The sequence below is a fragment of the Dipodomys merriami genome, unplaced genomic scaffold (assembly GCF_024711535.1).
Source record: "Dipodomys merriami isolate MVZ:Mamm:240054 unplaced genomic scaffold, mDipMer1.0.p SCAF_4, whole genome shotgun sequence".
NCBI lineage: Eukaryota > Metazoa > Chordata > Mammalia > Rodentia > Heteromyidae > Dipodomys > Dipodomys merriami.
In genome coordinates, this window is record NW_027205603.1 from 3,028,271 (window position 1) to 3,053,170 (window position 24,900).

Genomic DNA, 24,900 nt, shown 5'->3' on the forward strand with positions numbered 1-24,900 from the left:
AAGTACTGTCACTAAAGGAAATAGGACAAGAGATAAATTGTTTAAGGTTTTGGCAAGCACCTATTTGAATTAGAACCAAAATTAATTTACCATCACCTTGGTGGTATAAACCAAGCTTCATTGGCACACCTGGGTACTACATTTTCTGGAGAAGGGGGAAAAAATTGCACTTAAGCATCACTTTCCAACCTGATAATATTTTATATAAACTGGGACTGGTGTGCTGTATATCATTTATCATCTGACTCCTTGTCCCACATTGCCTCCCACTTGAGGCCAAGAACATTACAGCTATGCCAAAGAGTGGGTGGGAAAATAGCCTTATTATTAACCTAAGCTGAAAACATAATGGCTTTTTGAATGTCTTCATTCACAGATGCAGTCACACATAGTATTAATACTTTCTCTTGAACATTGCAGAACAGTCATCATTTAAACCTCTTTTGTCCACATCGGTGATGAAAGAACACCTCATGGGAAAAAATTAGCCCCTTGAGAATTACTTTTATCCTTTACATTTGCATGTAGTTTGAATTCATAATTGGGCTATTTTTATTGGTTAGCAGCTGTATTATCATATAAATCTCTGAATATGTAATTTAGAACCATTTAGACCAATCATCCCTCAGTAACCCTGGGAAGCACATGAGCATTGTCAGTCTCTTTGTAAAGGAAGAAAATGAAGACATGGGGAGAAAGTTGCTGGAAGCTGCTTAGCTTCAGCTGTTGTACATTTTTAAACTAGAGATTTTAGAGACCCTATTTGATAAGAACTTACATTTGAATAGAATTCATCTTTGAAAAGGGCATTTTCACACCTTCCTCCCTTTTTGCGGCTTAGGGAGAAGGCAGAGTAGGGATTAGCATTTTCATTTTACATACACAAGCAATCTGAGGTCAGTGACTTGTACGAGCTGAGAAACTTGGAACTAAGGCCATTGTAGCTGACTCTCCAGTCTTATACCCTTATTATTTTTTTAATTAATAAGTTTTTTTATTGTGAAAATACTGTACAGAGGGGTTACAATTACATGAGCAAGGTAATGAGTACATTTTTTTAAATCAAGCACTGTTGCCTCCCCTTGTTTCCCCTTCCCATCCCTGCCCTCCCATACCCTCTCCCCACAACCCCCCCCCCGCCCCCACCAATGTTTAAATAGGATACAGGTGGACCCATTGCAACAATGAGATATACAAGAGAAAAATGAACTTTACAACCCTTTCTGTTGTTGAATCCAGGACACTTCCATTGTAATGCACCAAGGCTCACATGTGTATACAATGTTTGGTGTCATAAGTAGCTTTAATTTCATCTCAAGTTTCAGTTCCTATATTAAATAAACAGATTCTAGGATAGCAAATGGTCCCTTCCCAGATGTCACAGGAGAAAAGAAAACATTCATTTTCTCTGTTCTTAGAATACAATGTCGTATCCTGGTTGCTTAATATTTACAACGAAAACAGAAGCAGCATTTATTGGACAACTCTCAGTGAACCACTTTTCTTTTAGACAATACATAGTGAAAGAAACATAGACTGTTCTTTGGTCTGCCTTGCTTGATACACTGAATAGAATCTCACTCTTGTTCAACTCATTCGTGTACCATCAGTGGCTTAGGAAAAAGTGGCAGCCACTCTTAGATCTTTATTCCCATATGAGTATCTGACATGTAGGTGCATGTGAATAAAATCTGTTCCACCTTCTGCATGTTTAGCTTAATTTATTGCCTAATAAGGATGCTTATGCATCTTTTTGATGCAGATTATTTTATTAAACGTATTTATTTTGTTTTTAATTCTTTTAAATGTATTTTTATGTCAGCTTCAAGCCAGTTGCTTAATACTGTGTTTTTCAATAAAGTAGTTGTATTAAATTTTACAGTAACTGCCACCTGGTAACCAGACCCCATATAACTATGTCAACATTCGCCAGTGATTTATTGCTTTAAATTGGAAGCAGCTGATATGTGGCTCCACAGTTTCTTTACTCTGCAGGGTTAATCTGGAACCTGCTGGTACACATGAAATAGTTGTTTTATCTGCTGTTCTAAGACAGATGAAATGTTTAAAAGATGGCTGTGTAATCAGTCTATTATCTCCTGGTGTTCCAGTTTATTCTGCTCCATGTGGCAGCGTACAATCTCAAAAATAATTATTTTCCTGTAGTTAACATGGGAGCCAAAGGAAGCAACTGATAAAACTACATTCAGTAAACTCTTTCTCACATTGAATGGTTCTGTGTTTCCTTATCTTCTTCCAGGGAAAACATGAACTGTGGTGGTCAGCCACCTAGAAGGAAGCCTCCAGGTCCAGGGCAAGGCCCACAAGACAGAGCACTCATTATACCGCCAATATAATTTTATTCATTTTTTTCATTTCTAGATGAGCTAGGTTAGGCTACATACTTTCACTCACCCTTTTAGACATAAGTAGGACCCTTAGACATAAGGGTGTCGATGATAGTTTTTTGTTTTGTTTTGGTGGTTTTTTTTTTTTTTTGAAACACAGTTGAACATAGACAACTATTGAAGGAATCCTGGAAAGAAGAGGTTACACCTGAGATCTGCTTTAAGAATTTCCACACAAAGCATATCTGAAGGAAAAACGTCATCTTTTTCCTGTAATCTCCATATCGTTTATAAAGATGTTAGCTATAATCTATAAGCTACTATTGATGTTTTGAGTAAGAATAGACTCAAAATCTTTTATGTTAAAGTTTACCAGTTAGATTACATAGTCTATCTTTAAATGGCAATTAGAATGTTTTTGTTTTGTTTTCTTTGTCAATTAGTAGGGGCAAAAATGCAATGCATTGTAACTTGGAGTAATTCTCTTCTTGTTCTCCCAGAGTATTTTGCCTGTAAAGTAACCAGGAATTTATTATAGGCAGAGGTTTTTAGAAGTTCAGAGTAGAGTGATGTAAGATACGACTATTCCTTACAGGTGAGAGATTATGAGGAAAGAAATGAATTGTTTTATTGGTACTGAAGAGTTTTATTAGAACTCAAGAGAATAGTTGGAAGCCGGATAGCGGAAGTCAAGTTATCCTACTTGTTTTCTGTAAGGTTGTTTTCATCTCTAATTTAGTTGCTAGTCATCTTAGTCCTTCTCCTTTCCCACTTGAATATGAAGCTAATTATTTCTAAGTAGACTCTGAGCCTTCTAGCCAAATACTACTTCTGGCATTACTCCAGTGTGGGACATGCTTGCTATTACTACTACCTTAGGAGAAGTGCCAGAAGAAAATGTCAAGCCGGCCAGCCAAGAAGGCCCATATATCTATCATGCACTGTCAGATTTCATATAGAGGCATCTGGCCTAGCAAGGAGGATGGATAAATGTTGCCCACATTCCCCTCTGCCCCAAGTGTGTTTTCTCTTCAAACATATGGTTAATTATGAGTCTACTTACAGTCACAGTTAAGAGCAGGCCCTTCAGACCCTTCATTTGGCTTGTCAGATTGAAGGAAAAAGCCATCAATATTTTAAAAGCTACTGACAGGCAATATTTAGCCTTGACTTTTTTTTTTATTTTTTTTATCTACAAAATCTGTTCAGTGCTTTTCCAGAGCAATATCATAAAACAGGGTATGAAAAAGACTAATGAGATAAAACTAATCAGAGTTGAGCTTCAAATAACCTAGAAGTGTCCTAATTGGATGGCCTGGATTTCTCACCTGGGAACTTTCCAGAGCAGGCAGCACCCAATTGTCACAAAACTGGGTCACAAGATTATACTCCAGAGAATATATTTCAGGGCAGATCTTCTGGGGACAGATTTTTAAAGAGTTCTTCTCGATTTTCAGTGGTGCTTAAGAATAGGTGATGCTAAAATTCCCCCAAACTTCCCAGATACTGATGTGATGGAAAGAGAACAAGGTTAGGAGAGAATGTTAACACTTTGGAGCCACTGAAGCAGTTTCACAGATCATTTCCAAAAACTAGCCTATGTGACTTCCATTGTGCCTACAAAATTCTCAGGGGTCACATTCCCTTTCATATATAGGCATTTTCCTTTATTTAACTTCACCCATATCTCCATTCTAAATATTAATATAATTTCCCTTTGTTTTAGTATATCAAAATGGCTAATATCATCCTTTCATAGCAAAGATATACTTCTTCATTCAGAAGTGGGAGAGAGGAAGGGAAGAGGTGACACTGTCCAAAAATAATGTACTCTTTAACTGATTTATATGATTTTAACTACTCTGTACATCACCTTTGTAATAACAAAAAACTCTTAAAAGAATTACATTAAGTATTTAACAAGGGAAATAAATAAGAATGATGAATTTATTAACTTTATTTAATTCTGTATATTCATAGCATGCTTTTTATGTATATGCCAATACGAGGGCTTATACTTAGTCTTGAGCTTTTTGCTTAGTTTTTTTCACCTAAGGCTGGTGCTCTGCAACTTTACTTCTGTCCTTTTGATGGTTAACTGAAGATAAGAATCTCACAGAAGGGCTGGGAAGGTGGCTCAGTGGTAGAGCACTTGCCTCCCATGCATGAGGCCCTGGGTGTGATTCCCCAGCACCACATAAGCAAAAAGAAAAAAAAGCTGGAAGTGGCGCTGTGGCTCAAGTGGTAGAGCAGTAGCCTTGAGCAGAAGAGTTGAGGGACAGTGCCCAGGTCCAGAGTTCAGGCCCCACAACCGGACCCAAAAAAAAAAAAAAAGAAAAAGAATCTCACAGACATTTCTGTCAGGGCTGTCTTCAAAATTCGATCTTCAGGTCTCAGCCTCCTGTACAGTTGTTACAATCATCTGATACAAATCCTGAGTTGAAAGAAATTGTGCCAGACACCCCTGCTTATCTATTCTAGGTCTTAGTATTAGGCTACGTTGTATAGACATTGTATAGACATAACACTGATAGTTCTGTGCCAACTTGAGCTCTTTGAAAACTGATTGTTTAATGTAGCTGACCCATTTACCAGTCATCTTGACATATGACTTTATTATGCTTTATATCAAGTGCTTATATTATATCACCCTATGACAGGTCTTTAACACATAGGTTAGTAAGATTGACTAGCAGTTAAGTTTCAGAATATTTTCCCCACTTCTGTCATAATGTTGAATTCTCAGAAAAGTTAAAAGCATAAATACGCTGACTGGAGAGTGACTGAATTTCCTATCATAACTAGAAGTTATTTATTATCTCAGAAATAGTTTATCCACCCAACCTTTCAAATATGCCAGGATGACAGTGTGTGGCATACCACACATTATTTGCTTTTCACAGCAAACTTGAACTCTGGGTTTCTACTTCTTGTTCCTAGCAAGAACTATATCCCTTTTAACAATTTGGAATGTGCTCAGGGGATACAATGTTACTAATGAAACTAGATCTTCCTGGAACTAATATCAGAAGTATTCCAAGACAGGTGTCAGTGGCTCACACCTGGAATCCTAGCTACTCAGGAGGCTGAGATCTAAGGATCACAGTTCAAAGCTAGCCCAAGCAGGAAAGTCCGTGAGACTCTTATCTCCAATAAGCCACCAGAAAACTGGAAGTGGCACTGTGACTCAAGTGGTAGAGTGCTAGCCTTGAGCTGAAGAGCTCAGGAACAGTGTCCAGGCCCAAAGTTCTCAAGCCCCATGACCAACCAAAAAAAAAAATATATTCCAAGATCTTTTGAAAATATGTTTGGAATATTCACTGTTCGGAATTGCTTAAATTATTGATTTTATTATAGAATAAAATTTAGAATAAAATGAAATACCCTTAGTTGTAGGAGAAATCCCTTTTAACTACAAAAGAGTATTATTATCATTTGTTATCTGCACAATTAGGAAGCAATAGAGTACAGCAGAGGCTTTGCGTGTAAATGGTTTATGCTGCCTAGAGCTTTTTCAGCTCATTTCAGTGTTTTATAACATGCTTTCACACACCCCTTCCTCATAATTGTGTGAATGTTTGTTTGAAATCCAAGCAAACAGTGGCCCTGAAGCCCAAAAGGACTAAAATACTTGGAAATTTATCTTTATCCAGTCATCTAAAGCATAAATAATGTCCTCCAGGGTGTCTCTTACCCTTTTTTTTCCTAAAGGCTTAATAGAAGAATTAGTGTCTTTGGTAATGATTGAGAAAAAGCAAAGTTTTTTGATCAAATACAACTTGGATGTGAGTGTAGTGTGAGTAGTGAGTAGGTAGATAAATGGCATATTCTTCCTGTAAATGAAACTCAGTAGCTTCTGCTCATTGTGTGGCATGTTGTATTTTCTAAACTTCTGGAACCTAGGTCATTTAACTTTTCCCTTGGAAGTGTCCTAGGAAGGAAGTCTCTTGTTCAAAGAAGACCAGTTTCTTCCTGCCAGCGAATGAGCTGTTAACTGCAGCAAAGTTTTAGTCACACCAGTACAAGGACCATATTTTTCTTATATCTGTAATTGGTTGTATTTAACTTTGTGAAAAATGGAAAGTCATATATAATGCCTATCTAGTTAGAGACTTAGAATAGTGAAGAACTGAGATTGTCTTTGGCAAGGATAAATCTGCCAAACTGGATTCAGGACCACCTTTGTCAGTAACCAGAGAGTAGACTTTCTGCCAAGAGCACCTCTTGAAGTGGCTGCTGGAGGGTCACACTTGTAAGCCTAGTTATGTGTGAGGCTGAGGGTAGGATTTTAGTTTGAAACTAATTCAGATAGAAAGTTGTAAGATCTCCTTTCTCTTGTAATAAAGTGTCGCTACCGCCTCGACCAGCAAGGAAGACGCAACACCGGACTCTTCTCTCTGCAGTTTATTCAGGACCTTTGAGTAATCTTCTGACCCCAACTCCGGGGAGAATTCCCCACAGCCTTAAGTACCTGCTGGGTAGCCAACCCTGATCGCCACGTGGGAACCACCAATAGGTTCAGGTGTGCGGAAGCAAGCCAGATTCTTTGCCTTAGCCATATAAGGAGTTGTTTACCACGAGAGCACTCGCCATCGGGAAGGCGGAGGCGGAAGCCGGCGCCATCTTCCAGGTGCGGCCTCTCGCAGCTCTCTACAATAAAGTGCAGTGGTGCAAACCTTCTCATCCTAGCTACATTGGAGACTGAAATCAGGAGGATTTCAGTGCCATGCCAAGCAGAAGTATTTGAGATTCCATCTCAACAAGAAACTGAGTATGGTATACACCTATCATCCCAGCCACAATGTAAACATAAATTAGGCAGATCATGGTCCAGAGATGCCTGGGCTAGAAGCCAGATCCTGTCTCAAACCAGTGTACAAAAGGGCTGAAGGCATGGTACTGTAGTGGAGTACCTGCTTAGCAAGCCTGAGTCCCAAAGTTCAAACCCTAGTATGGTGGTGTATAAGCTCATCTCTTTGTTTTTGTTTTTTTCCTTTTGGAAATGAGAACTTAAAGTAGATGATGGTTGCTAAGATCTGTTCTCTCTTTAATCCTACACTTGAAGTCAGTCACTTTAAGATTGTCCTTGTCCATAATCACACTGTGACTAAAGTTTGTTACTTTCCCAAGTTTGTCACTTAGCCATCTCATTTTTAGTGTTATTTTCCACTTTTGTAACTACCTCAAGCTCCAATACCCATGTTCTCATTGTATAAACTTTTTTAAGCCTATCATCATAGATTTATTTACCATGCATCATAAATCATTGCAAAAAAAAACCTGTGTTACTTCTGAGGAATTTTTATTTACCTATCAAGCTCAAAATTATGTTTCTCAGTGGAGAGAAGAATGATTGAGAGAAAATAGTTTTAAAAAAGAGAGTACAAAGCAGGTTGTTGGTAGCTCACACCTGTAATCCTAGCTACACAAGAGGTTGAGATCTGAGGACCATAGTTTGAAGTCAGCCTGGGCAGGAAAAGTCTATATGAAATTAATCTTCAATAAGCTACTCAGAAAAAGCTGAAAGTGGCACTGTGGCTCATGTGGTAGAGTGCTAGCCTTGAGCACAAAGAAGCTCAGGGACAGCACCTAGACCCTGAGTTCAAGCCCAAGACTGGCCAAAAAAAAAAAAAGGTATGTATATGTGTGGTTTACTGACACAGGTCTAGGTTTTATTCCTGGGTGTTGGAGACTCACACCTGTAATCCTAGCTACACAAGAGATTGAGATCTGAGAATCATGGTTCAAACCTGGCCCCAGCAGGCAAGTCTGTGAGACTAATCTTCAATCTTATTCCTTTTATTTCCAGAAACATTGTTGATACTATCCCTTCCACTTTGGAAAATATCCTCACTTGAATTATTTATTGTCCTAAATGTAAAAGAAGCCTCAATGGTACCCCTCAAATTATATAGTGGAAGGAAGGAAAAAAAAACCTACTTTTTTCCAGTGGGTTCTATGCACCAGATTCTGGGTAGATAAGACATTTTGGGCACATTGTGTGTACATTATGTTATTAAATGGATTGAACCAAATCTATTTTATCTAACCATTAAAGCAAAGCCATCTTACATCAAAAACTGATAAACTATCCAAGCCAATTTTTAGGAAATTGACTAAAGAGTATTATATTGCATAGACTATTTTTTAACTACCACTAACCCAAATTACAAAATATTATGGAACATGAACTTTAAAATAAACTAATATTATAGGTTGAGCAGATGAGAAAAGGCCCTGAGGTGAGCCAGTCACTAAGACTTTTTTTTTTTTAATCGGGGCTAGTGACTCAACCCAGGTCCTCTATTACTGAGGATTCTACTACTGTGCAGTATTCCAGGCCTGTCAATCATTAAGGCACCATGCTGCATATCATGGAGGGCATACCAAGGGGACCAAAGAAGCCTAAGATGTGGCTGGTGCTCTTACAGAGTTTCAGTGATCGTTATGGTAGCATGAGAATAAAGCATCTATGGAGGTTTTCCTCTTCTGATCCTAGGCATTTAGGACACCGTGTCTTCTTGTGAAGCCTAGTGTGGTCACTTTCTTCTTCCTCTGTTGTTGCTGAATTAAAGGGAGTGACAAGTCTGTGGTTAAAGCACCTTTATAGTAATGAAATAGACAACAACGGGTTTTACTTTAAATAAACTGTTTTAGGGAATTTTTGCCTCATTGGGGCATCCTGGGAAGTGTACAAGTGGAGACATTTTTCTTGTGCTTTATGCAGGGAAGCCAACCAAAATGATTGCATTAATACTGATTGACTATTTAGGAGCCATGTAAATGGATGCTCGGAGAATTCAGAGGCCATGCAAATGGCTGAACTTGGCTAGTCCTAAGTAATTACTTCAGAAAGCAAGACAACAAAATCAATTCTAAACCCATTTAAAGGGTGAATGTCATCACTTAAGAAAGAGGCTTCCTTGCCATTGCTTCCGTCCAGATACCCACTAGGATAGCTCTGCATGTGGCAAGCCTGCCACTTCCTTTCTCTACCTTATTTTCATTTGTTATAAGATCTAGGTAACAGTCACATCCTGTCCCTTCTGGTCTCAAAAACAGCTTGCATAAAGTCTGTTTGAGCTCAAGGCTTTATAGAGAAACATGAGTTTAAGATAAACAATAACTTCTGTCATTTATTAAGCACTTCTATGTATGTACCAGGAAGATTTCCATAAATACAGTAAAGTTATTATATACTTGCTATTACTAACCCCATGTTACAAACAAGAATCAGAGGTTTAAAGAGCTTAAGTTGTTCATCAATCACTTGGTCATTGTTTGAACTAATAAAGAATGACTGAATATACTGGATTCACTGCAAAGATTATGAATGAAACAGTAGAGAAAGAACCAATATCACTTTGAAAACTATAATGTCTCTGCCATGAGAACCCAGGGACCAATTTATAGTTGGCTCCAAAATGAATTTCTTACAGAATTTACACTGTTTCAGGCAATATATAAAAATATTCCCCTCCTTGATCGATATGTACATGAAAAGTGACTTCATTATTTTTGGAATAAAGTATGCAGTTATAATAGTGGCCATAAATATTAACTCTCTAGAGTCACAAACATTAACATTACACAAACTTATCATTACAGTTCCTATAGCCAAAGGGTTCGCCTCTTCATTTCACTGTGTAAAGACCAGAGGGAGGAAGTATACAACTGCCTCAATTCAATTCCAGAAAGAATACAATACCTTTGTTCTATTCTAGGTTGCAAATACCACTTTTTAGAGCTCAGACACAACAATTACAGATCTATAATGTTGGTGTAAGGACTCACTTAGAGCCTGTAGTTTATCCAGGTTAACAATAAAGAGCCTGTATTCATAGTCTAGCAAATATATAAGTTGATTCTGCAGGACAATGAAGTTGGGACTTAAGGCATTGTCCTGATTTGGAAGTATCTAAAAGCCCAATATACTAAAATTAAGAATCACAGGAATATAGAAAAGTTTTAAACCTATTCTCACTGCTACTAGACTCTATTATAATGCCATCCTATCCTCAAGAGAATTTATACTATGAAATAACCTTATATTAGAAACTTCTTTTTAATGAGGTCCCTCAATACTTTAGAAACTAAGTCCTTTTTAATTGGATTCAAGCTAGAATTACCTTATATTGCATTTAACCCTGTGATACTGTCCTTGATATATGTGACAATATCTTGGTTCACATTGCCTTTTTTACAAAAGGAGCATTATTGCTATCCCCACTGGCACCTTATTCTCTGCCTTGCCAGAGAGACTCCCAGGAGACTGGCTGGCCAGCAGTGGGGCAAGTCATATACTTTGTTAGGGAAGATGCCTAGTGTGCTATACAGCTAGCTTTCTTTGCTCAACCTTGCTCAACCTAAAGTTATTAGTATTTTAGCCTTCAGAAGAAAACATGACCCTCTTTTCTTCTCTGAACTTAATATTTGAAAAATAGATACCATAATCAAATCCTCTATTTGCTTATTACCTTTAATTCCCAAAGGTCAGCCAAAATTTTCTATAGCAGTGAAGCCTTGTTCTTTTTTCCTACTATCTCCTGAGGCACCTGAACAAGCATACATTTCACCTATAATCTTTCTTTCTTTCTCATGGCCCAGCAAGGGAAGAGAGTTCAGGAAATAGCCAAATAGCAGTCCATTGTCCCATCTGGGGGGGAAAAAAGAGATAATATTAAATTTTGCCAGATACATTTATAGCTGTTAGACAAGAACCCAGGAAAGGGAAAAAGCAGATTCCTGCAACTTTGCCATCTTTTTGTTGTTGTGTTTCAGTTGGGATTTATGTAATGATGGGCCAGGAAGTGTTGCAGGACACATATCAGTCTTCAGTTTCTTCCCAAAGAGTTTTAAGAGGCAGTAGATTAAATCTAGGTCAGGGGAAAAAAAAAGAATTTCCATTTTTCTTGCAGAAGATTTAAAGAGTCTGCCTGCCTCCTTAGGGACATGGGACTAACAGGATTGTTCCTCCATGGAACTCCGTAGAAAATAGGAAGCTGCCAGCAGCCCGGGTACCTGACATAATGTGTCAGGTACAGCATCTGACGGGAGGTGTGAAGTCGCCAAGTGAGCCTGATGAAATCCTATCTCTCTCTCTGGCTCAGAGGTTGGTTCGGATTTGTAGTAATCCTGCTGGACTGTGAGTGAAGATTGTTGGAGGACCATGGGACCACTGCCCTAGGCAGCCAGAGGAAGAAGTGCAAATCCTGCTTTGAAAGCAGAAATTCTCCCCCCTGAGATTCCCTAGGGATGGCATTTTGGTAATCCAAATGGTATCCACATTACTCAAGTACTAAAAGCGGAATGGCAATATCATATCTCTGTTTCCCAAGGTAATGGCCACATGGTACTATTTTGTACATCAGGGTGCCAATTATCAAATGCTGTAAAACTAATCTCATTGTCTATTGTTTCATTAAAGGTTGATTTTTACAGGATGAGATATTTGGATTGGGTATCTTCTGTGCTAATTACAAAACACCATTTTTAGAAAGGAGAAAAGGTTTTCCTTAGGTGACTGTTGGAGAAACATGTTTCTCCAAGACAGGTTAAGGTTCTAAAAAGACCATTAAGTGACATGAAAGGAGTTTGAAGCCATTGTGGGAATCTTTTTTTTTTTTTTTGAGGGGGGGGGTGTCCGGTTGTGGGGCCTGAACTCTGGGCCTGTTCGCTGTCCCTCAGCTCTTCAGCTCAAGGCTAGCACTCTACCATTTGAGCCACAGCGCCACTTCCAGCTTTTTTCTTATGTGGTGCTGAGGAATCAAACCCAGGGCCTCGAGCATGCAAGGCAAGTGCTCTACCACTGAGCCACCTTCCCAGCCCCGATTGTGGGAATCTTTGAGAGTAAGTCTCAACCCATCAGGTAGTTCACAGATTTGTCTCCCTATGAAAGACACAGAGAATTAGAAGAGTGATGATCTGCCAATAGTTCTTGTCTTTTCCTATAACTACTTGTATGATTGTAGTTAGGAGGGGATGAAGAGGTTATGTTATCAGAGTTAGGGTGTTTCTACAGAAAGGACATAGAAGCCATGAAAAATCAATACTACTTTTATTTCTTTTAGTCTTCTTACTCTTATTTTGGAGGTTTAAAGTAATAAAGGAGTAAAGATATATAAAACAAGTCCTTTCATCGTCTTGCACAGTCTTCCTTTAGGTAACGAAGTTTTGCTTGAGTTGCCAATATTTTTATGCCTCCCATTCCTCTCTCATTTTATGCATTATGTCCCATTATGTCTTATTGCATCCATCTCGTTTCAGCATACAAGTAAAGAAACGTCATGCCAACAAAATCATAAGCAGGAACACATTTAACAAAAGGGATACTAAACTTTAAATGTGGCTTGTGAAATTAATAGCATCACTTTTAAGTCATATCTTACCTCCCTGGAGAGCAAGCAGTACTTTAAGGACAAAGTAGAAGAAATAAACACCTAGCAAGCAAGACCCACAGAGGATACAAGTTAAAATAGTGCTTCTGAGCCAGTGCCTTTTGCCTATAATTCTAGCTACTTAAGAGAGCCCAAAACCAGCCTGGACAGAAAAAAATGCAGAAGGCTCAATTTGTAGAGTACCAGCTGAGCAAGTAAGTTAAGCAGCTTTGAGACTCTTTAAGTACAAGCAAAAAAAAAATGTGTGTGTGTGTGTGTATACAAGCAAAATAAATAAATTAAAATTGTGCATATGATGTGGTCTTAATTTGCAAGGTATGTTTTCTTGAGTGGTTGGACAGTGTTTTGACCAAGGAAAAGGATATATGTGTGACTCTCCAGGGTACCAGATAGCATCTTGAAGTTTTATCTTTGTACTTTCTAAGAATAGCATTTTTTTCTTGTTTCTCACCTCAAGACACTGTTGATGTCAGACATATTCTAGACCACTGAATAATATCCCTCTTTTTTTAAGGTCAGTGCTAAGGGTTTGGGTTTTTTTTTTTTTGAAGTATAATTCAGAGGATTTCTGATGGGATATTTTGTAGAAACTGAAAGTAGGAGGTCTTGTCAAGGGGGAAAGCCAGTGATAATTGAAATTATGATTTATGAGAGTCACATGAGCACAAAGTTACCATTTCCATCAACAATCTTTGGATTCTTTTTTGGGAGGTCCAGTCGTGGGGCCTGAACTCTGGGCCTGGGTGCTGTCCCTCAGCTCTTCAGTTCAAGGCTAGCGCTCTACCACTTGAGCCACAGAGCCACTTCTGGCTTTTTTCTTTTTGCTTCTGTGGTGCTGAGGAATCGAACTCAGGGCCTCAGGCATGCAAGGCAAGTGCTCTACACTGAGCCACTTTCCCAGCCCCTCCATCAACAATCTTTGGATTCTAAAAGGAGGGTTCTCTATGTAGTAGCTAGGATCAAGGGGGGAAATAGAAGACAAGGAAAAACAATGAGGATTATGTTCTCCTTTGACTTAAACTGCTTTGCATGCATGCCAAGGTCCCAGTTGCAATTAAAGGTACATTAAGTAGGCAACTGATTTGCTTGGAAGTGTGGATATGAAAGAACTTCATTTGGAAGTGGTGCTGTGGCTCAAGCGGTAGAGCACTGGCCTTGAGTTGAAGAATGCAGGGACAGCAGCCAAACCCAGAGTTCAAGCCCCATGACCAACAAAAAAAAGTCTGAAAGAACTTCATTTGTACACAGTAAGTTCACTAAATTAGCCTTCCAGGGCCATAGTCCCTTGACCTATCAGACCAAGCCCCATAGAATTCTGAAGTAACCTGTGAAAGGATTTTCAGTTCTCAACATGATGACTTGGTTAATGTCTTGAATTTGATATATCTAGAATTGAATTTGCCTGACAGAACTGTAACTTTGGTCAAAAAATTATACATGTATTTAGAGAGAGAGAGAAAGAAAGAATTTGTGTATACAGTGCTCAATTATCAAATGATCCTTGTATGACTGTTTCTAAGCATTTACTTGCTTAGATTTAAAAAACAAAGTAGAGTTCATATATTTAAAATAAGTTCAGTGGTCTTGAAAATTCGAGTTTTCTTAGGGATAGGTTCTGAGTTCACTTAGGGAGAGGTACCTGTTTTTTACAAGTTCCAAACCTGAAACCTTTTATGTTACCACGTTAGCCACAGAAACATTTACTTTCTCTCCTCCATCCTCCAGTTTCACAGTTGTGTTTCTAAACATTCCCTGATTTTCCATATTTTAAACCATTGCTAAAGAGAGCTGGAGCAGTAACTCAAATGGTAGATCCCTGCCTGGCAAGCATGAAGCCCTGAGTTCAAACCCCATACTGCCAAACAAAAAAGAAATAAAATATTACTAAGGAGTGTATTACTAAGAAGTAGTATCAGAAAAAAATCAAAACTCTAACATTCCAAATATCTCCCTTTGACAGAATCTGGGCCACTGGCTACATGATACTCAAAAGGCATTATTCATTAATAGCAACCATATATGAGGTTGGTTCATTCCTGAGAGTCCACATTGTTGGCATGTGATCTGCTGTTTCTACCCTGCAGCTGATAAATGACTATTACAGTCATTGAAAACCATTCAAGTCAGTGACCCTCCTTTCTATATTAGATTCCTTCAAAGCACACGTATTTAATAAAAATTGCCTACTGTCTATATTTTAGAGACAGAGGCTTAAAGAAAATTACCTTTTTAAAAATTGTACCTCCAGAGCAGAAAATCTTAGTTCCCTTCTTCCCAATTCAGCAAAGTTTAGAAATGTTTGGTAAGGTTTCTCTAATGAGTATAGTGTCAATATTCTTATAGGCAGGATTAATTTTAAAATCTGATCTGTAGTATCATTCTTTAGGGCTGTGTTTCCTCTACCCTTCATGCTATAGAATGTAAATAAATTTCTGTTTGAATCAGGGCAAAGCTGAGTTATAAACTGGTTATCTCTACATGAGCAATGCTTTATTTCCCCCTCCCATGGGGATTATAACTAAGCGTTTCCAAGTAAAGATTTTCAAGAGAAACAGCTGTGATTTGAAAAGATTTGTGATAATCCAGATGGTTTCTTTGATGATAAATCGATTTGATCATTAAAAAAAAATAAAGTCTTTCAGTAAAGCTAAGTGCTTTATGATTTTGAGTGTGTGTGTGTGTGTGTGTGTGTGTGTGTGTGTGTGTGTGTGTGTGTGTGTGTGTGTGTGTGTGTGTGTGTGTGTGTGTGTGTGTGTGTGTGTGTGTGTGTGTGTGTGTGTGTAGAAACATTGACCTGTTTTGTTGGGTGCTTTATATTTAGAAACAGCAAAAACTTACAAAATTTCTTAAATTATCAAGCAATTAAGCTGAACAAATACCTAAGGGAATTTTTTTTTTAATGACAGAAGAAACTATTAGTGAAAAGTTATAAAGAGATGCCTACTACCTTATTTGGAGTTTGTAGTACTTAGCCTCTCTGGGAATTGCCACTCTCAGCTTCTGATACTTGATGGTATAATCATGTCTCCCAATTATGACACTGATTACAGCTTGCTTTACCAGCTGAACAGATGCAGCTCTATTGCTGAAGTTACCCATTTCTTAGGATTTGGATGGGTGAAAGGCTACAAGTCCCCCCGTGGGACTCTGGGGAAGTAGACAGAAGGAATGACAGAGTGGAACTTGCAAATATGTAGCTTTTTTGTTTCTCTCTCTCTCTCTCATTCAGTGCCCATTTTGCCTTGGTATTTCTGGTCATACAGAGCCTGTGAGCCCTCAACAGACCTGCCTTCACATAGACTGTGCAATACCTGGGTCTTTCTGCCATACTCACTCACTTACACTCCATTCCTAATGGTTCTGCTAGATTTTTCAAGTGAATCAATTCATAGTAAGATGTAAAAGATCCATATAATTTAATGTATAACCCTTCTTATGTATGTGCATAATCATTAGAATTTTAAAGAAGAGTCATCATTAATGGAAATGTTAAGCTCCACCTAGGCCTAAGACTATGGTCTTAGGTTCTGGGATCAATTCAGTTTCCCCACTGCCTTTTTACATATGAAATTAAAAAGTACTAGTGAAGAGTGGAGATACATGAATGATCATTAGGGTGTGTTGACTCTATGCAGCAAAACATCTATTAACACAGTGAGTTGAAGTTGCAGCTGGGATGCCATAAGATGACCTGGCTGTCGGAAGTCATATTTGTCTTTTCTAACTTGGTTGCTGCTGACAGAAACTCCTGAATGAGTTCATTATAAAGTATCAAATGGACAAACTAGAAAAATGTGAAGCAGCAAACGTTTACTACTATGAATTAGAAATAGGAATGAATGTCGGAAGTCATTGAAGCACTGAACTCATCAGACTGCATGATCCCAGACGCCCTGGTCTGGCACTGCTCCTCTTTGGGGCCTTTCTCAGCAACCCATAGAGATAAGAGAAGGGGGCTTCCAGGACTGAACACTGAGGGTAACAGGACTAACCTCTGGTACATGTTGCAACAACCACTGACCACCAAAGAGCATCTGGGTATTGTAGATGTTTAACCACCTACCTTACAATGATGTTTGAAGTAGAACCTGTGCAAGGAGGGAGGCTTTGTCCCCTGAATCTGATGGCTAAGCCATCTGGTGTTGCAGCTGACCTGGAAATTACTCCAGTGCTCTTCAGACCTGAGTTACAGCTGGCATGAGGAAATCTAAGAAACAGGTGGTTCCCGTAACAGCTGTACTTTGAGTTAGGGCTGGCAGGAAAGAACATTGCATGCTTGTTGAACTTTCATGCACTGTCTAGGATCTATAGAAGTTCCCTGACCTTTTGCCATAATAATTTCCATATCAGGGCAAAGAATGATATTTCTCTCCCTTGAGATTTTCCCTGAAGATCCAACAGCCTAAGGTTTTTGAGTATCCTAAGTGATAGATAGGCAAGAAGACTATGGTTGTTAGCTAAGAGAGAAATGGAACCAATCTTTCACATAGTTTCCAATTCTAGAAATGAACTCATCAAAGTCCTCTTGGGGAAGGAGGTCTGTGTTTACCCTTATTTGGAGAGCTGTATTTATTATGCAAATTAGATAACCATTGTTTTCATTAAGTGAATCATCATGTATGCCAAATGAACTATAAGTCATTTTTTGCTCCATATAGTGGAAAAAATAATTTTAATAAGAATTTTTTAAGAATAGAACACTGTGACTAATATAATTCATACAGTTCAGAGGTGTAAGGAAACACCCATCTCACAGACCTAATCACCGCCCTCGATAGCAGCGCCTGCGCAGTAGGTGAGGCACCTCCTACTTTCGGTCCCAAAGATATAAAAGGGGCCTCCAAGGAGCCAGAAGGTGCCATTTGTGCCCTTTCCTCGTGAGAACTTGGCCTTGTCAGCTCTGCTGGCAGTAAATCTTTTCTTCTACATGACATCTGTCTGTGTGGTCTTTTGGGTTATTTTCTTTGGGGTTACTTTCTTCCTAGGTTACATTTTTTCCTTCAAGAGGGAAGGGAAAATTTTAAGATGTGGTTTTCTTTCACTGTTTTTAGAAGTAATGAAACCAAAGTAGATAAGGTACAGAGAAAATATATTTTTCTCTAAGTCACTCAGGAATCAAACTATGGAACCAAAGGAGGACTCTTGAGATAATATTCCCAGTCTTATTGTCTGTTCCAGGTCTCTCATATGTGTACAAGTTATTTATTGCACAAGGCTGTTCAGCTGGGGCTGAATAAGGAAAGGAATGTAGCCTGGGCTCTGTTATCATTGGATTATGGCTAGGGGCTGTACTCAATTGAGATGGGACTCTTTAAATTCACACAAATATGTTGAAAGTTTGCTCGCCAAGCATAAGCATCTGTGTTGTTAGTATTTAAATAAGCAAGCTGTAAGGGAAGTATATTACCCACGTTGTAGAAGACATTCTCCTAGTAAAAGTAGAACCTGTTTTGATATAATCTTAAAGAATCTCTGTTTAAATAGATATATAGTAAAAGAGGTAAGTGTTGCTCATCCTTTGAAAAGACCTATACTGATCTGGCCCTGATTTCACCATACCAGTCACACAGGAAAGAGTGAACCTGGTAGGAACTAGAGACTTGGAATATCTTACCAATTCTCCTCTGTACATTAATTCCTTTCTACCTTCCTTTCTCCTCTTTACCTACTTTCCCACAAATGCTGAGATGCCAGCTCCAGAATTTCCCTTTCTCAAATAGAAAAATTAAGAACAAAACCCACTCACCTGATCTACCTTATATTTACTAAAAATAAACTTATTCTAGAATAAAGCACCATAGGTAACCAAATTCATACTAGCATAAAAATTGGAAAAATTAAGTGTCTTGTTTGCCAGGAGCAACATTTTAATATGTAAATAGCAGGTAGACTGTGTAGTCCTCATGGATTCTTAGGTGGTTGTAATAGTGGCAGTGATTTAGTGATTTTTTGTGTGTGTGTGTCTAAGGCAGGAGTTTCCTTTGTGCCTGATAACACGCTGTTGCTTAGGGCCCACCATTCAGGGGTACTCAGTCATCGCATTTTATTTTGTCTCTGTGTCCTGTTGCCTTTGTCTTACCATTTCAGTCCCTGTCATTTCAGTGTTCTTTTAGGATGATCCATATCTTTCATTTTGAACTTAAATTTTTTTATTCTTGACTCTGAGCACTTGTTTTTATCCAAGCTTTACTCTTCCTAATTTCCAGACAATTTCATCCCTTAACTCTAAGTGTCTCATCTCCAAACACTACCTGCTTGAAAGTATCAGATTCTGCTTCTGATCGGAAGCTTTGGTTATTAGGGGAAGTTGAAATTCAGAACGTCCCCATTGTTTCCTTGTCCTGAAGCTGACCCCATAAACCATACATAAGAAAGGAAAATTTATTCAGTTTTTGCTACAAGTGTTTAGAAAGCTCTCCCTGTTTTTCTTTCTCTGCTAATCTAATGAAGCATAATTTATATTTTCTCCCTTTAAAAAATGATTGTAATAATGATTGAAACAAAAAGTGGGGGAAGCTGCTGGGGTTGTGGCTCAAATAGTGGAGTACTCACCTAGCAAGCTGCAGAACTCTGAGTTCATAATCCAGCACCACCAAAAAAATGAAAAAGTGATTATACTAGTTGCTAGAAACTGGGACCTTACTGTTTAAAATTATTCCTCTGTAATTCATATAACCTTTCTGGGCTACATTATTCCATTGAAGATAAAGTAGCTAGTTAATTCCATAAAGGTAGTATGTCCATATGAAATGTGGTCAAGGAAGTCAAAATAGCTGAAGTGAAGCTTATAAATAGAAATGGACCGTCTCTTCATGTGATTACTTCAAGAATTTTCTTAATCTTCGGCTCCTTCCATCAGTCAGATAATACATTTAGAGGGTTTTGTTTGTTTAATTGTGCCATTTCTGAGACTTGAACTCAAGGCTAGAGCTCTAGCACTTGAACCAGAGGTCCATTTCTGGCTTTCTTTTTTTATTGGGAGGGGTAGGTTAATTGGAGATAACTGTCACAAACTTTCTTGCCTGGGCTGGCTTCAAACTATGATCTTCAGATCTCAGTCTTTTGAGTAGCTAGGCTTAACAGGTGTGAGCCATCAGCACACAGCAATACATGGTGTTTTGGGGTTTTTTTTTAAAGCCAAGAATCTAGGGCCATGCTATATTTTATCCAAAAGATGAAGTTCTGTGTGTTTATTCTTGGTGTGTTGTGATTAAATCAAGTGTAAGACAATAGATGCCAAATTTCCAAATGATAGGAAACATCTTCAATCTGTTTAAGAATGCTGAATACATGATATTGTACTTTGTTCCTCCTACTCCATTGAATTTTTATTTTGGAAATCAGAATGCTGAAACTGTCATTTTTGTTCTGCAGTTTGTTGTATTTGCCGCATTACCCTGAAGAGAACCAATGTCAGTGTCATAGCACTCTACCCTGCTCTCATGCTACTTGCTGTTCTTGTGTACTCGTACCTCTCTAGCTCTTCCTATTGTACCCCTCTAGCTCCCTTATCCCTCTCTGGTTCTATACATTGGAATCCTTTCTTAAAGATGAAGTAGAGTTTCCCAACTATGATGAGTGCTTCACATCCTCTGTTTTTCCTCTATTCTAGGCTTAACTTGAGACAGCCCTAATCAAAAGTAGCAAAGTTTTTGTCTGCTCCCTCCCTTTTCCAAGCCTGATTGTGCAAAGAAGGTGTATGCTGATTTAATAATTGTTAACTAGTATTTTTATAATTTGAAGAAAGGATAACAGTCATCCTTCAGGACTCTGAAGGAATGGTCTAAGATTTCAACATCATTTTCTTTGGTGGAGAGGTTGGTTGGAAAGAGGGCATCTGCTGACCTAGCCTCCTGGAGTGCCAGGGGTTTTGAAAAGGGGAAGTCTGGAGATGTACCACACCCTATTCAATGAAAGGGTCAGAGTTTGATAACCTCTATTGGGCACATGTCCATTTGTATTGTAACCTGATTTCTAAACTGGTTACAAAATAGCTTTCCATTTTGGTACAACTTGATTGCGTAGTCATAGTTACAGAACTATGCATTATATTCTATGTTATGAAAAAAAGAAAGCGTTATCCCAATTTTTAAGAAAGTGTTTTTTAAAAGTGTGATGTTCTAGAGCTATCCTTTAAGAAAATTACAGTTAATGTAAGTTTATGCTATTGTTACTGTGATTAAATATTTCTCTTTATGTAGTTGCTATGCTACAAGACCCATTAACACCTCACCCTCCTATTCCCACCTCCCACCTCATTCCTAAATAGCTGTATTTCAGATAGTTGGTACACCAAGCTATAAATTGATATCCAACGTGAGTAAAGCTAATAAATGTGATTTAAGATGAAAGGCACTGCATAAATGCTCAAGATGTCGTTACTACTGCTCTCATACATTTTATTATTTTTAAATTGTGCATCCTTTTAAATAGATTATTTGTTCACCACAGTCTCCATTATATCTAAGCAAAGCATTCACAGAAATTTCTAAAACCTTTTCATCTCTCTCTGTAGGTTGTTGTTTCGTAACATTTTATACAAGAAAAGCTGCACTTGAGGCCCAGAATGCGCTGCACAATATTAAAACTTTACCTGGGGTGAGTCGGTTTACTTTTGTACCAAAATCACTTTATTGCTTGAAAATGGTTCTTTCAACTGAAGGTTCTAGTTATGGGTTCTTAGTGCCAAAAATGACTTTGGTCTTTTCAGGACTGTATGCTGACCCTTGTTGCCTGTGGTAGCCAGACCTGCTGGCCAGCCCATAAAGAAATGCTGGCATTAACTCTGACGGGAAGAGCTCTCAAATAGCATATTCCCCTGGTTAGAAAATCAGAGGGACCCTACTGAGTACAGTGGCTGCCAAAGAGTATTGGGTGGGCTAAGATTTTAAAAGGAGAGGGGGGAAGCCCAACAAATGGAAAAGGAAAAGCTTTTACTCACCAGGAGCCCCTTTTCAAATGTAGTCTGTAGATTTTCTTTCAAAGGACAAAATGTACCCTGTACAGCCATAATATTAAGCCTCCTAATGATTTCTAAACAGTCAATGATGGTTAACAAAGTCAATGTTTTAATGCCCAATTTGTGGCTTCCTGTTGATATAGAACAGAAAATACAAAGCTTACAGTATTATTTTCCTTTTGCTTCCCAGTAATATTTGATGATTAGAACAATTTACTAGAAACAAATAGTTGCATATAGCAGCTTTATCAAAATACATTATTTTTAAGGGATTTTTGGTACTTTTATGTTTTTTTATGTTAGTGTAAGTTTCTTTATGCTGTTAAGATTTTTTCCATTTCCCAAATAATCAGTGATGAATTAATTAATTCAGTATCATAATGATAGACATTGGTTATTATGATTGATGTGTGGCAAGCAGCATAAATATAGTGAAACCTGATTTGATAAAAAAATAAGAGAAAGATCAAATGTTTATTATGTTTCAATTAATAATTTCTCTATCTGTGAAGTACACATATGTGTATGCACATGTGAATGCATGCACACATGAACATAGATAATGCCCCCAAAATATAATGTTGTGTAATTTACCCACTAAAAAACTTTATAATATTTGTAGTACTAAGATGCTTAATAGAAGCTTTTAAGAATATTAGCTTCTTAATCACCCAATGGTAATAAGGTATGAACCTGGGTTTTCAGACATACTACTTTGGCTTTCACCTTTCTTTTTTTGGGGGGCAGGGGGGTGGGTCGGTCGTAGGGCCTGAACTCTAGGCCTGGGCACTGTCCCTCAGCTCTTCAGCTCAAGGCTAGCACTCTACCACTTGAGCCACAGCACCACTTCGGGTGTTTTTTTTTTCTGTTTATGTGGTGCTGAGGAATCGAACCCAGGGCCTCATGCATGCAAAGCAAGCACTCTACCACTGAGACACCTTCCCAGCCCCTGGCTTTCATCTTTCATGTGAGAAAATCAAAGAATAGGAAAATATGTAACTCCAGTTTAACTGCTTAAAGACTTACAGGGTGGTTTTTAGTAAGGCTGTCTTTATTAAGTCTTAAATGCTTTGCTTAGTGGTTTAAAAAAAGTAGTAGTAGCTTCATTTTGCATGTAAATGGAGTTTTTCCAATGTAACTTTAGGAGGTTACAGTGTAGGATATATTATTGATTGAGACAATAAAAGTTTGTATTTTAAAAATAAAATAAAATAGTTTGTATTTTCCCGGCACCTGATCAGAGACAAAGACCACTTTGTGTTCTTTCTCTTAAAGACACTTTACAATAATAAATATATAAAATCCCTTCCAGGTAATAATTGTCATTTGTCATTTAGGTATAAGATTTGATAACAATTAGTGTCACATTTTAGCTGAATGCAAAATTTGGCTAATTTGGATGAATCCTCTCTACAAGAAACATAGCTCCCAACTTACCATCTTCCCATGTGAAAGAATTCTCCAAAAGCCAGTTAGAATGAGTAAGACATGCTGAAGCATAGAAGTTCTGATGAGTATTCTTCTGTTTGGGATATCTTTTGTATTGTTTTGGTGGTGTTTTTTCCCCAATGTTAGGCCTTGAATTCAATTTGTATTTGTTTGACAGGCAGTCTCTCATTTAAGCCATACCTTCAGCCCTTTTGGCTATAGTTACTCTTCAGGTAAGGTCCTACTTTTCTTCCCAAGGCTGGCCTAGACTGACTCATCCTAATTTATGCTTACTCTATGGCTGGAACAAAACACTGTGCCCAGCTCTTTTTCTTGGAGATGAGGTCTTTTTTCTAGGTCTCTCCTTGAACCATGATCCTTCTAATCTTCTTGTTAATAGTTATGATTATTAGAGTGAGCCATCATCCACAGCCTATTTGGTTCCTTATTCTGATTTTTTTTCTTAGTAAATAAATAAAACTTGTATTTGGGGGGAAATTCCACTTTTTTTACCTCTCCCTAAAGAGTCTTCATGTGGAATTTACAAGTGGTAACTTTGGAGACCAAGTTTGAAGGACAGTAATTTGAGAATTGGTAAAGATGACTATTGAATTTTTTTCACCCAACTTAACTTCATATTCTTAATTATTTAAAGCAGGTTAGACAAAAATTTGAAATCAGGCCTTAGTAGTAAGATTCATAGCCTTTACAATGTACACATTTACTACTTCAAGTGTGGTAAGTGGGAAAGAGTTGTGTGCAACTTTATATAAACATCACCCTTAACAGCTGCAGGGAAACCATGAAAGTGATTGTCTTTCAGCTGTGAGCCTTTGGTGGACAAGAAGAAATGGAACCAGACATAAAAGATTAATGCATATTCTTAGGGAAAAAATATTACAGGGTGCCTGGCTGTTTGATTACAAGCCTTGGAATTAGTCAACATTTCCATAATTCTAAACCAATATACACCTGTTTCCCCACTGTGATGTGAAGGCACAACTTAATTTAACAGAAACCCTGCTGTGCTAAATCTCTCATTAAATACCAAGTGCATTCGGTAATTTAAAGTTGTAGCACTATTATTTCAACTGGTTGTCTTCATATTATGAAATTAATAAGAAATTAATGATGCACTTTGCCATATGCCTTCAATTTCTTTCTGAATAAAAATAAAAAGGATAAAGAAAAATACATCACCAGCTGACACTTTAAAGCTTTTATGGTTGTAATCATTTTCCTGCGGGTAAAATCCATTAAAAAGGCACTTGCTGTCTTAAAAGTGTCCAAAACTTTCAATGTATAACAAGATCAAATAGTGTTGGGGGTTTTTTCTTGTGTAGTTTTCTTTTGCAGTTGGTGTTTTGCACCAACTTTTTTAAAGGAACTTTTATCACGTAACTAAACTGGATTAATGTTTAGGGGGGTTTTCTTCCCCTGTTTTCACCATCTTTCTGTCTTTAGGAAAACAAAACTTGGTTAATAAAGAAGGGGAAAATAAGCTGATAAGACTGTCCCATACAATTGAACATGTCTGTTCTTTGACATATTCTTTGAAGGGTCAGTTGAAGGACTCTTCTTTTCATGTCTTGCATATATTTTACAGACGTTAGACTCTCCTCATGAAGTAAGAGAAAGTTCAAGACTTCACTACACAGTACAGAGAATTGAAGCTATATTTCTCAGGCTGTTTTTCACTGTGTAACTGAGAAAGATACAATCTCTGCTCTCTTCAGAAATCTTCCACATAAATCCTAGAAATACAGAG

The 24,900-nt window shown here is 37.9% G+C and overlaps 1 protein-coding gene across 20 annotated transcripts in view; it reads left to right on the top strand.

Moving 5' to 3' along the window:
- Celf2 (CUGBP Elav-like family member 2) overlaps nt 1-24,900 on the top strand; it is a 778,786-nt gene that overhangs the window by 649,716 nt on the left and 104,170 nt on the right. For all 20 annotated transcript variants that reach the window (XM_069990343.1, XM_069990336.1, XM_069990333.1 and 17 more), the window contains one exon: nt 21,261-21,343. In XM_069990343.1, coding sequence (XP_069846444.1) covers nt 21,261-21,343 — 83 coding nt within the window. The remainder of the gene's footprint in view (nt 1-21,260; nt 21,344-24,900) is intronic.